Below are 14,281 nucleotides of genomic sequence, written 5' to 3' on the forward strand. Positions count from 1 at the left end.
AAACAATATTTTCAAAAACAGAAAAATGAATGGCGCAATGGGTGCAAACGAATGGCCTCTCTGATACTTGCGTATACTTGTGGACTTTTTAAACTATGTGTATCTGTAAACAAATTGTGTGTGTATGCACTACAATACATGTTGTTGTGCCAATAATTGGCATCACAGCACAAAGAGCAACATGAACCCAGCCTAAAATATTAGAAATGGAACTGAAGCAAAGTACAATTTTCCTCTAATTTGTGCAGTAGCTACTTCATATATGAGTAAACCCTTATACTTAAATTAATGCCTTCTTTTCTTACCCACCTGCTTCATTCTTTCTCTTCAAGGGTGAAAAATGACGGGCCGGGGAAGAGCCAGGGCCCGCGGGAGAGCACGTTCTGTACAGCAGGCTCCACCTGGACAGGTTGTAAATCTTTCATATGTTATGCCTATATGTACAGGGGCGAGATAGAAAGTCCATGAGTTCCCTACCTGTTCCATCTTCTCTTTACAGAATAAGATCTTATTTATTTCTAATTTACAGAAAATGCATTTACTTTTCAGACTGCACAATAAAAATTGAGGCTTGATTTGACAATCTTTTCTCATCCCTAGCCCTTAAGCTACGTACACACACGTCAAATTTTTCTCGCTCAATATTGGGCTCAGGGCGGATATCGGGTGGGAATCTGGTGTGTGTACAGCCTGCGTCGCGATCCTACTGCAAGGGAAGGGGGAGAGCCCGCAGCTGGATGCCGCTCCGTCACTCTTCCCCTCTCCATAGAGCAGGACAGTGCTGTTGTATGTACAGCATCGCTCATGCATCGTGCGGTTCTTGTAATTATCTCAAAAAAGATCCTTTCCAACGACAAGAAGTGCACATGTGTACGCAGCTTTAGTAGCACATAGAGCATATACAATGTAGGGCAGTGATACAAAATCTACTGTAAGATCTAAAATGTATGCTCACTTTTCTATTCCTGTGGAATATTCCGTCTAATCTTTTATTTTCTTATAGGGAAATAAACTGCCCACCGGCCATTAATTTCAGGAGATTATGGTAAAAATCAAAAGGCAGGTCAATTTTTGTTTAGGGCATTTAAAGAGGAACTAAACCCAAAAGTGCTTAAAACAAAAAACACTTACCTTCAATCCCGCAGGGCAGTCCGATCTATCTGGTGGTTTCTATCATCGGATCCTGCATCGTTCTGGCATCTGTCTGCGAGCCTACACCACCATCTTCGTCTCTTCGTTCAGGTTCTTCATTCTATGTCACCCGACCCAGGCGCATGATCTGGTGGCGTAGTATGAAAAAAAAAAATATGCGTGAGATTGTCAATTTTTTTTTTTTTTTACCAGGAAAAGGATCCTTCTGCGCATGCCTGAGATGCTTGGGCATGCACAGAAGGAGCACCCAAGAGCCTTGCGGGACGCCTGACGTAGGTTCATTCTTGATGTTGTCTACCCTTTTATGTAAAGAAAAATTTCTGAGTTTAGGTAGGCTTTAATTTGATCTCTAAGAGCCAAATCTGTCACCTTGTATAACTAAGAGCTCTATCTCCCTAATATTATTGTAGCCTCTTTTGTGGGTAAAGCTCACTGCCTGATGAGCTTTACCCACAATGATCTTTTAAACTCATTACTACGTTGTAGCAGAGGCATATTTATAAAGCAAATATTCTGAAATTCAACAAACATTTGCTGCAGGTAAATAATCCTGTTGCGTGTTTGAGTGACCATTAAATGAGTTTTGTAAGTTACATTCACTGCTTTAATAATATGCCCCTAAGCTTAGTGTTGGAAATTCTGTTGCTCTCCATACAAGACCTTAATGTCTAATTGTATCGCTCATCAGCCACCACCGGCTGCAGCAAGACCTGCAGCTCCGAGACCGGCCGCTCCATCAGAGCCACCGCCACTGCAGCCTGAACCTCAGCTTGTTGGCAGGGGGCGCCAGAGGGGTCCTCCAGCAGTTGAACGGCCGCCAGCTGAAGGTAAGTTTATTAATATTATTATTATTATTATTATTAATAAACAGGATTTACATAGCGCCAACATATTACGCAGCACTGTACAATAAATGGGGGTTGCAAATGACAGACAGATACAGACAGTGACACAGGAGGAGGAGAGGACCCTGTCCCAAAGACCTTACAATCTAGTACGTGGGGGAATTAACACACAATAGGAGGGGAGATATGGAGTGATGGGTAGAAGGGTTTCAAAAGAGAGAAGGATCATACTCATTTATATCAATCATTTTCAAATGACACAAATGTGGGCCTTTAATGACCTATTTCTGACCTTCAGAAGTCAGATGTTAACCATGGTATTAAAAGTAATTTTGCATTACTGGGAAAAAAATTGTGAAAAAATTATGTAAAATTATACTGTGGACTCATTTTATAAAATTCAGTTAAACTATTATTATTCTATTGCTAGCCGAGCATCAACTACTTAGTATAGGTATATTGTCCCAATCAATTGGTTTGGGTGGCAAAGCCTTTGGCATCCAGAAATTGGGACTATTTTTTGAGAAGCCTATCTTTTTCCGTTTTTCTTCTATAAAATTCAGTTCTGCAGCTCTCAGCTGGATTTCAAGAGGTATCGATTGGTGAACGGGGTGGTCGCAGACGGGATTTCCTGGATATTGGAGTAAACACTCGTGAAACAATCGAACATGTCAAAGCATCTAAAACAGGTACTTGCAGTTGTAAAGGGCTGCTATAAACCCCCATTGTTCTCTGAAATATTAAAATAAAAAGTGTCGGTTTTCAGAGTGAAAGTGTTGAACATCATAGAATTATGTTAAAATGCCTATGCTGTGCACTCACAAACTGCTTTTTTTTCTTGAGTGTTCATTTGTTACCATTAACCAATATTGCTTTTCTGTGCTCCAGTGCTATATCTGTGTTGAATGACATTATTTTGTTTTTTATTTTATTTTTTTCTCTGCATGTCTGTTTTTAAAAAATGGATCATAAAAGGACCTAGGGCTTCAGAGAAGTAAGCAAGCTTTTTACTGGACCTCATAATTAGAAATTCCTAAGGATTGGTGGTTTTGTACACTTTTTCCTTAAAAAAACATGGGTGAATATAATAATAAAACTATAAAATATTGCATAGTAACTCAACCAGGTTAAGGGCAAAAAGAATAAATCGTTATATAGAAAGAATAAAAATTTAAAGGTATGGATGATGTGAAGAGATAAGCATTGCCTGCCCCCCTTTAAAAGTAGATTTCCCCTGGGTGCACCATGTGAAGTTGATGGATGTCCTGGATGTAGTAGTTGGTTGTGTAAATTAGCCATACTTTATTCTCCTCTCACCAAGAGCATAACATCCACCTGGGCAGAGCACAAACCCAGGAAGTGGACAGCTCTGAACTGCACATGCTTAGTTATCAAAAGGCAGCTTGGGCATGCGCATTGTGCATGTTAGTTGCTGTCTGCAGTCAGGATCACAGACATTTGGGGGACACCAGTCGATCATCAAAACGTGCTAGCCAAAAAAAGCTTCATGGCACTGTCCCCCCAAATTCTCAGGCACCGATTGAGAGTAAGTGGGGGGGGGGGGGGGGGAGAGGAAACAGGATGAGTGAAATAGAAGGGAGGTAAATATGAAACAATTACGCTACAGTAGTGTGGCATATGTACATGACAGTACTAAACAAAGGTCAGATACAAATAACAAGGGATCAAAAACCCATCAGTTATGCCAGTATTTATAAAGAAGTCTTACAGAAACCGTTCTTTATTGTACGGTGAAACGTAAAAAAAAAACGGTGAATATGACATCTGTATAACATTTAAATCCTCCATAACAACATGAAAGTTAAAAAAAAAAAAAAAAAAAAAAAAAAGGAAACCTGACGTGTATGTAACAAATACATTGTACGCACAGCTTCTATTGTCAAAACAAAACATAACTATATATATAAATTATCTGTATTGGAGAGAATGAATCTAGCTGTATATTCAGGAGGGTTATAAAAACATAAGCAGTTGACAAAAAATGTTTGTAAAGCAACCTTATATGTTGCTGTGAAAGATTGAAATGAGTATTATTTATAACTGATAGCTTCATGGAGGCCAGGGTATTGAGTGGCATGCATGGTTGCTCTCCATTTAGGTTTGTATTGGAGGAGTTACTATTTTGCTATGTTATGGAATATATATTCTTTCAGAATTGTCAGGTGTGTGTGTGTATGTATATGTGTGTGTGTATGTGTGTGTATATATATATATATATATATATATATATATATTAATCTTTTTTTTTTTTTTAATTGTTGGTCAGAGGTATGTAAATATCTGTATTTTGACCATAGGACACAAATTTGTTATGTGTGTGTATATAGGTATTATTTTGATTTTCTGTCACCAAAAAGTAGGCCCTGGTGATCTAAGTTTTAGAGCTGCTGATGACAGTTGGACGGGAAGCACTTACCAGTGCTCACCATTGATTGGGGTGGGAAACTGCCAGTACCGTCCTCATCTCTTAGCATGTGCTGAGTGCCCTATACCAAAAGCTGGATGGAAGTGAACTTAGACATGGTTACCTGGAGTTGAGCAGTTTGTTTTTCTCGCATAAAAGTCCAGGTCCATCAACTTTTCGCTTTGTAGAAGCTTATACAAGGTGAATATCATGATTGTGCAATGGACTGTTTTTTCAGCAGTGAGGACATGGGTCAGCAGGTGAAATTGAAGGTTAAAAAAAGAGAATCTGGTTGACTGTGGAAGAGTGCTATGGTAGGATGATGACTGATCTGGGGAATAATGCAGTAATGCGGCAGTTGCTGCCTGTTATTATTCCTAAGTGTTTGGCAGCTGCTAGTAGTCACTTAGTAATGGTAAATGCCACAGATTTTATTTTTTATTTACAGCTGTTGTGAACTGCCTAACTTGTTACATTAGTTTGCTACAAGATTTACACACTTAACAAATCATGGAACATCAGTATCAAAATGCACAGCACTGCACAGCTGGGCATACTACAAAATTATCATTATTGCCCATTGTCATCTGTATCCCATTAAAGATAATACACTTTATTTTCTATCTCACAGGAAATTAATAATATTATTCCTATTATCCAGTATTGATATAACATCGACATAATTTACAGCGCTCTACAAAGTCGTGTCACTAACTGTCCCTCAAAGGAGCTCACACTCTAATGTCCCTACCATGGTCATATGTCCTTTATAAAGTCTAAAGGAAATTTTGGGGGGAAGCCGAATAACCTAACTGCATGTTTTTGGGATGAAACCGGGCTAATCGGAGGAAACACACACACACACCCACACGGGGAGAACCTGCAAACTCCATGCAGATGGTGTCCTGGATGAGATTTGAACCTGGGACCTAGTGCTGCAAAGGCAAGATTGCTAACCACTGAGCAATCGTGCTGCCCATATGATATGGAAAAACTGGACGTACTAAGGGGGCTGGCATTATAAAATTGAAACAAAGCATAGAGGGAAGGTAGAAAATTGACAGGATTATCGGATTACTGGATAATTAAGGCATAAATAATCGAGAACACTAAATTTGTGGTCTTGCCCCACCTACCTTGTTGACCACCCGGCTGAAGAAAATTCCTGGATTCTCTAAAGCTGTGTACACACTTGCAATAATTATGGTAGGAAACTAACGACCGACGGTCTGATAATGGTTAACAAAAAAAATGCACAACGACTGACCAATGACGCCGACCAAGGAGGATTGTCGCTGGAAACAAATGACAGTCCTGGCAGATCTGATTGAGCGTCCATCGTTCAGTGATCGTGGAAGGTTCTGCAATACACTTTCTCCTTTTTTCATGTCAATTCCTGCATCATTCAAACAATCGTATCTAGCGTGTGTACACTATTGCTAAAACAAGGATTGTATTAAATCTTCAGGGTTTTTGTAGCAAAAATGATTGTGTTGAGGAAGATTATGGTAAATGACCTAATTTTAGATCAGAATTCACCAGTTTCACACTAACTAGATTTTTCTCTTCTTGTGGTAACTATTATTTCCGGTGCAGGAGCTTCTGGCAGCCAAATCCAACTGGTCACCAACCACATCAAACTTCTTTCTCGGCCACAGTGGATTTTGTACCAATACCACGTCGATTTCAATCCTCCCATGGAGTCCCGCCGCATAAGATCAAGCTTATTGAACCAGCTGAGCGAAACTATTGGGAAGATACAAGCCTTTGATGGTACCGTTTTATTTTTACCAAAAAGGTTCAATAAGGTATATAAGAAATGGCATTTTAATTGTGATTTCAAATACATTGCTTGAATACTTTTCATTAATTGTGTGTTCTGTTTTGAAGGTTTTAGAACTAATCAGCGAGACTCAGGATAAAGTAAAAGTGAGAGTGACCATAACTCTGACAAATGAGTTGCCACCATCTTCACCTACCTGCTTTCAATTTTACAACATCATATTTAGGAGGTCTGAACATTTGAAAAATAAAAATACAGCTCTTGAGCTTTTTCTTTCCTTGCTGTGGTGTGTAAATATGGCACATAAAAAGGGACTAAACTAAAAAAAAAAAAAAATACTCTTGCCCTCAATCCCGCTGGACAAGTCCGATCACTTCAGGGGTGTCCTGCATCGTCCCAGAGCCGGTGCTTCGGGCACCGCCATCTTTGTCTTTTCTTACAGGCTCTCCATCCTATGTGACCCGACCCAGGCCCAAGATTGGGTGACGTAGGATGAAAAATAAATTTAACTATCTCAATGTGCATGCGTGAGATTGACAATTTTTTTCTCTTTGAGCAAAAAGGCTCCGTCTGTGCATCCCTGAGATGCTCAGGCATACGCAGAAGGAGCGCCCAAGAGCCTCCCAGGATGCCTGACGTAGGTATCCCTGGAGGCTTTGCACTCTTGTTCATTTTTATTAAAAAGCAGTGCTTTTTTTTTTTTTTGCAACACCAGGGTGTTGCACCAAAAAAAAAAACAAAGAAAACAAACTTGTTGTCTACCCTTTTATGTAAAATGAAAATTCTGAGTTTAGGTACGCTTTAAGTGCTGTTTTCAGTTGTGCTCTCTCATATACTGTATATATTCTCCTCACTGACCACTTTATTAGGTATACCTTGCTAGTATGGGGTTGGACACCCTTTTGCCCTCAGACCTGCAGTAATTCTTTATGACATATATTTAACAAGGTGCTGGCATAGATTTAACAAGGTGCTGGAGACACATTTTTCAGAGAATATTTCATCTATACCAACATGCAGAAATAACACCGTTGCTGCAGTTTTTTTCTGCGATCCCACATCCCAAAGGTTCTCCATTCGCGTGAACATACGGAGATGCACTTCTGCATAGTTTGTAATGAGCCTATACCATTCTGGCCATTCCCTTCTGATATCAAATCTTTTCCACCACTTGCTGGATATTTTCCATTTTTACTGACCATTATGTGTAAATCCTAGAGATGCTTGCATTTAAACCCCAGCAGATCAGCCATTTCTAAAATGCTCAGACCAACCTGTCTAGCACCTGCAACCATGCCACCTTATTAAAGTTACTTACATTTTTTTTCTTTTTCAATCTGATGCTCTGAAATTCAGCAGGTTGTCTTGTCAATGTTTACACGACTTACTTAATACATTGAGTTGCTGCTATGTAGTTAGCTGATTTTAGATATTTTTGCCGATATTTGAGCCGATGTACCTAACAAAGTAGCCAGTGATTTTTTTTTTTTTTTTTTTTATGTGTCTGTCTTTATGTATGATCGTGTGTACCGTAGCCTTATACAACCCCCATGTTTACTGCCTGTCGCATTGACAGTAGAACCATATAGACCTCTATGGGGTTGCAAGATAGTTGAATACCTTCACTAGGCAAGTGCAGCATTTTGAGTGGTGGGTTAGGTTAGATCAGCTCAGGGGGGTGGCAGCAAAAAAGCTACGGAAATGTTCAGAGTAATGTTTTCAAACTTTACCCTATTATAAAACCATCTTATCCTTTTAAGTGGATGTATAGCCAGAAGATTGAAAAGCTCAGGAACGGTCATTGACCGTTTGTCTTCCTACTTTTTTCAAAAGTTGCATTAACTCCTGATTGAGACAACCACTCCACTTTACTAAGGAAGTCAGAGACTCTCTCTAAGGTGATTTCATGTTTCTCTATATTTTACAAAGTCTCCTTGTCTTTGGTCTTTTTTTATTAAGCAGATATACAGAGGTATGCTTGAATACATTTTTGAAACGCTATTGCATAGATCTCCTTTCCGGGTCAAGATCAGGTACCCTTGGTAATCTCCTGCTTGTCTTTGTGTGAAATGTGCTGGAGAATGAAGTGGAAAACAGGTTATCTGATGATTTTTTTTTTTTTTTTTTTTTTTTTTATTGCACATCTTGGACTGCACGTATTATATGTCTCAACTTAAAATCTATATTAAAAAAGGACAGACGTGTCCGGAGGATTAAAGGTAAGGGTGAGTTTTTTTTTTTTTTTTTTTTTTTTCCCGCTTCCTCGGACAGTTAGCAAACTCTTTTGGTATCTTATTCTGTATTTTTGTGATGTTTGTTAGTTATCGTGCTACTGAACTGGTCAGTGATGGGCACCACTGATTAAGTGCTCCCTTCAGGTGAGAGGAGCCCTCTCCTATGTTTAAAAGGCCTGAAGGATTCAAGGAAAAGGATTGATTGGGTTAAAATAATTATCGGTTTATATTTTGCCGTTTGCAGGACCGGAAGTTAAGGGAAATATCCCCAAACGAAACGGGAATATCAGAATTTTTCCTGATCCAGGGTAATTCTCATTATAGATAGCGGTCACTTGAACGTTTGCCCACATTGTATGTCTGCTTTTTTCTTTATATTCTAGCAAGTCTAAAAATTTGGATTTCCTTTTAATTTTTGATTCGGTGGTGACCGTAGTTAGAACATTAGGTGAACCCTTTCTAGTAGTGACACATATGGCAAAAAAAAACACAGGTTGTAACTACTCCTAAATGTAATCGGAACTAAACAAAAAGTCTTGCCTTTACATCCATTTTAAGGAGGTTGGTCAAACAAGATGATGTATAAGGTTCTGATTGGCTTCAGTTTGTTTTGCTGCCACCCTAGCTGCTTAGGGTTTTTGTCTGATTTAAATGGTTTAAAGTAATAGCAGTGGTAAAGCATTGCCTAAAGAGACATGGTCAAGTTTGCCCATTTATACTTGCCTTTTCAACGCTCCCCCAGCTGTTCCCTTGTCTACTTCCGCTGACGCAAACTGCTTACGATATTCAGGTATGGGGCTGCATGTGATGGTGTTGGTGTTTAGAAGCCAGTCACTAGGTGTGAGCACCTTGGTGTGACGGGGTGGGGGTGATTTTATTGCTCCCTCCTAGGCTCTGATTTCAGATATTGTGGTGCCACATGGAGAAATTAAGAAGGTAGCTGGGGGGTTAATAATACTGGGTCAAGAGGACTGGGCAAAGCGACAGTGTCTCTCAATTCCTTGGCACTACAAAACAAAATATTTGGGATTAGCGTTGATGTTGTAAATAGGGAAGCAACCCATTACAGGAGTGGTCGCCAACCGGTGGTCCGCGAGAACATTTTGGTGGTCCAAGGCTCTGGCTGGTGCACCCCCGAGCGAGGTCAGAAGAAGGACCCCGCTGGCGGGACAGACCAGCCACAGCCGCGGACCCCGTCTCCTGTACAAATCCCAGGCTCGGAAGTGGGTGGGCTGTGTCTCTGGACACAACCCGCCCAATCTCCCATCGCAGGCTTAGATCTGTGATGGGAGTGGGCGGGGTTATGTCACAATGATGTTACTATGGGGGAGGTTTCTCCCCTTTTGAATGACACCCGGCTCCCCGTGCATGCGCGGTCAGGAGCCAGTGATTTTAGTGGTCTGCGGGACCGAAAAGGTTGGCGACCACTGCAATACATTGCACGAAGTTAAACTCATGTTGTCTATTGTTCAATTAAATCATTATCTTTTGTGCACTGATGTGGAATTTTACATTTGCAGACTTCTCAGGATGATGGAGATGAAGCAGATTGGACGCAACAACTACAGCCCCAAGGATGGTACACTCATCAATGAACACAAGTAATAAAATACAATCTAGATTCTTAAACTTCTAGAGAGTGGTCTGTCTGTCAAGTGAAGTGTCTAAAACAAAAATCCACTTGCCTTCAATTCCGCAGGGCTGTCTGATCCATCTGGAGGTCTCTTCCATTGGGTCCTGTGTTGTCCCGGTATCTGTCCCCGAGCCTGCACACTGGGCAGCGCCATCTTCTCCTCTTCCTTATTTTTTTTCTTCCTATGTCAGATCGGCAAATTTTTCTCTCTTCACGAAAAAGCTCCTGCGCATGCCCAAGATGCTTGGGCATGTGAAGGAGCACCCAAGAGCCTCCCGGTGTGCCTGCTGATGTAGGTATCCCGGGAGGCTTTGTGCTCCCATTCATTCTCGATCGCCTAGGGTGTTGCACTTGCACAAAAAAGATTTTTTTTTAGCTTGCATAAAAGGATTGTCTACCCATTTATGTAAAGTGAAAATTCTGAGTTCAGGTACGCTTTAAAGTACATTCCAGGCAATTGTATTCAGTTAACATATGGGTAAACATAACCTGATGCTCTGGGCTTCTGTTGTACAGAAAGTTTTGCAGCATGTTTGGTTGCTGGGGATATGATATGTGAACCCAAATTGCAGAGATAATTTAAATTCCTACGTTACCTTCTGATGTTGTGTGCTTTCATATTGTCAACTTCGATGTCCAGATCTCGGCTCCTTTGTACCCCATTGCTGCCTTTGCTACCTCAGCACACTTCATGCTATCACTTTGCCTGCTGCCCTGTTTCCCACAATCGGTAGCACCTCCTGATGGTACAGCCACCATAAAATCCAGAGTGGTGTTGATGTAATGTTTACACCCCACTCTGAATCATAACACTGTGTGCAGGGCACTGTGGTTTTCCCCGCTCTGAACACAGGGCCATAATGCCCTTTACTCATAGTAGGACCTCCATCATCCAGGTTAAAAAAAATGTAAAAAGGAATTACTGTGGGGAGAACAGTGGAATTGAAGGGGGTGTTGCTGATATTTTTAAGCTGCTGAAATAATATTAAAAAAAGAAAAGGTAAATATTTAATGAGATTTTCCTGTTTTCTTTTGTTAGGATCAATATCTGGCCTGGCTTTTCAACCTCCATCTTGCAGTATGAAACCAGCATTATGTTAAGTATTGACATCAGCCATAAAGTAATGAGGGAACAAACTGCTCTGCAATTTATGGATTCTTACGGTTTGGGCAGGACACCGGACTTCCAGGATGTAATCTTTAAGGAGCTGGTTGGGCTGATTGTGCTTACCAAGTAAGTGTAACTCCTTCATGTATAGAAATGGAATGTATATCAGGTTGGTGTTTGGTTTTTTGTGAATTGGCACCACTTCAAACAGGTTAGTTTAGTTGGCAGGCGCTCCAGCCACTCTGAAATCGCCTACATTAACCCAGGCTAAGCCTAGTGGCAAGCCCCTGCCCATTCCTAGCTTACCTGAGAAGTGCCCCTTTATTCATTTAGCCACTTAAAGAGAAACAAAAACAAAACTCTTACCTTCAATCCTGCAGGGATATCTGATCGATCCAGGGGTGTCTTGCATCGGGTCCCGCATCGTCCTGGCATCCGCCATCTTCGCCTCTTCTTCCAAGGATGCGTGACGTAGGTATCCCGGGAGGCTTTGCGCTCCTATTCATTGTCAATCGCCTAGGCAATCGAGAATTAGGGGGCGGTGCTGCACACATGCAGGACGATGTGGGACCCGATGCAAGACACCCCCAGATCGATCAGACTGCCCTGCAGGATTGAAGGTGTGTGTGTGTTTGTTTTTTTTTTTTTCTAAAAAAGGGTGTTGCATTTAAAATACATAAACAGAATTTTTACTTAACGTAAAAGGGTTGTCTACCCTTTTATGTTAACTCTGGTACAAAAACACTAAATTCCTTAGTATCCACAAAAGGCCAATACAAACCCAGGTATTTCCTTGTAAAAGTAGTAGAAACATTATTAATATGCTGTACATGTGTAGAGTGCAGAGATGTGAAAGGGACTTAACAGACCTACCCATTACAGAGCCCTTTGAATCCTTGTACAGTGCATATTAAAACAATGATCTTCTGCCGTGTAGTGGTCAATTTACAAAGGTGTACAGCAGTCACAAGAGGCACATTTAGATCAAATTGGCAGGCGAATCATCTATATCAGTGGTGCCCAACCTTTTTTCATCCGGGGGCCACTGTTGACATTGGGATAAAACTTGCGGAACACAATGCAAATAAACATTAAAGATGTATGTTTAAAACTAGAAGAGTTTTTATTTCTAGTTACCGTAACATACATGCACCAAATAAAAGTAATGACCATCAAGTATATCTGCAAAGCATACTTCTTGGATCATCTTTAAGGCCCTATATGTCCCCATTCCTGAGACAGGGTAGCACGGTATGACAGGTATAGTTTTTCTGTGATGTTATGGCGCTGCAGCAATACAATTTTAGGGGGAGTTAGCGACAATAGTCCCCCACTTATCATATATTTTAATATACCTACAGCTCCCCTTTCAGGAGAAATTGGGATTCAAAGAACATAAGCGGACATTTATATGTGACGAGGCACCATGGTAGGTAGAAGTGATACAATTTTAGTTAGGGAAGGGGGGAAGCCAACAGAATTTCCCACTTATCTTACATGTCCCTTCCTCCACTTTAAAGAGATATTGGGGTTCACAGAAGGTAAATGGCCAGCTATGTGTGACAGGGTAGCACAGTATACCAGTTATAGTTTATAGAGTCCTACACTTGCAGATTCATTTACCTTTTCTTACAGAATAATTGGGATTCATAGAGAGTAAGGGGATAGCTATGTGTGACAGGGTAGCATGATATGATGGGTATAACATTTTAATAGGGAGGCCTTTTTTTTGAATTCTTGCTGTGCGCTACAGAATGCCTCCCATATCGTCAGCCTTTTTTTAAGATGCATGTTACCTATTTTTCCTATTATTCTCTTTAATGATTTTTTTTTTCCTAGGTTTAACAATAGGACATATCGCGTAGATGAAATTGCCTGGAATATGACTCCACTATCTACATTTAGGAAGTCAGATGGAACAGAAATCAGCTTTGCAAAATACTACAAGGCTGTAAGTTATTTCTAAGTGGCTTCATTTTTTAAAGGCCAATCCCAACCTTTTAGTGATACCTTAATGTGTTCTGACTTTGCTTCCAACTATGCTTCATAGTGTCACTACTGAGTTTAAGGTTACGTTATCAACAAGAGGAACCACGGTGGGGGACTCATTGGATTGGCACTCCTGAAAATGTTAACTTGGACTTTCTGGTAAAGCGGAACTAAAGACAGGGCTTTATTGCAAAAAGGCACAGCTGATGTCTCTTCTGGAAAAGCATTCTTACCTGCTCGATTGCACTATTCTGTCAATATCTCTGAGCTGTGCATGTGCAGCTCAGCGTTGGCTGCCGGGACTGAATAAATGCCTGTACAGGAGTTAAGTCATCCCGGGCTGGCCAATCAAGATGATCGAACATCTAAACAAGGAAGAAGATGGTGACGGTGTCTGGACAAATTGAGGTGCACTTCCCTGCATTTACATTGACAGTCCACCTGCAATTTACCTGAAATTTGCTTGTGTTGGGACTTCATATGGCAATGGCTCAGGGCCCATTCACCAATTCAGTTTTGCAGAAGGATCCTTGGACACATTAAAGCTACACTCAAGGAAGAAATTAACAATACAAAAATTACTCTGTTATGTAATAAATGTTGTTTTATTATTTTTTTTGGAATAATTTACTGCATTCAACTTGGTCTCCACCACATGCTGACAAAAAAAGCACAATAAGCCAAACTAGTTGATGTGGGGATAAGGACCATGCTAATGTGAGGAAAAAAAGTCAAGAGAGTGAAACCTCTTACCTTCTGCCTATGCAAAGACAAAATAGGAGCACAACCCTGGGATAACCCTGCCATGCATCCCAGGAGGCTTCTGGCTGCTCTTTCTCTTTGCCGATTTCACACATGCACACTTTTCCCCCTTATTTACAGCGGGTATGGCACTCAATCTTGCGCCTTCGCAGGGCAAGATTGGGTGATGTAGGCAGAAGCAAAAAGGTGATGGGCGGCCCCCGGCTGAAGACAGATAATGGGGTGGGGGGAGGGGGATTTTTTTTTTTTCTTTAATTCCACCCCTATAGGAATTTTTTTATTATTTTAGACTGGATTCCTGCTTAATTTACTAGTTTTTTTTTTTTTTTTTTTTTTTTTTTTTTTTTTTT

At 40.6% G+C, this 14,281-nt stretch overlaps 1 protein-coding gene across 1 annotated transcript in view; it reads left to right on the top strand.

Annotated features, from left to right (window-relative positions):
- Window positions 1-293: 293 nt before the first annotated feature.
- Window positions 294-14,281, top strand: part of LOC140324349 (piwi-like protein 1) — a gene marked incomplete in the record, with an annotated part of 26,625 nt that continues 12,637 nt past the window's right edge. Inside the window, 8 exon segments of the mRNA XM_072402171.1 lie at window positions 294-409; window positions 1,841-1,979; window positions 2,561-2,686; window positions 6,019-6,230; window positions 6,313-6,434; window positions 9,960-10,040; window positions 11,112-11,306; window positions 13,020-13,131. Coding sequence (XP_072258272.1) covers window positions 341-409; window positions 1,841-1,979; window positions 2,561-2,686; window positions 6,019-6,230; window positions 6,313-6,434; window positions 9,960-10,040; window positions 11,112-11,306; window positions 13,020-13,131 — 1,056 coding nt within the window.

The sequence above is a fragment of the Pyxicephalus adspersus genome, chromosome 1, assembly GCF_032062135.1.
Source record: "Pyxicephalus adspersus chromosome 1, UCB_Pads_2.0, whole genome shotgun sequence".
Taxonomy (NCBI): domain Eukaryota; kingdom Metazoa; phylum Chordata; class Amphibia; order Anura; family Pyxicephalidae; genus Pyxicephalus; species Pyxicephalus adspersus.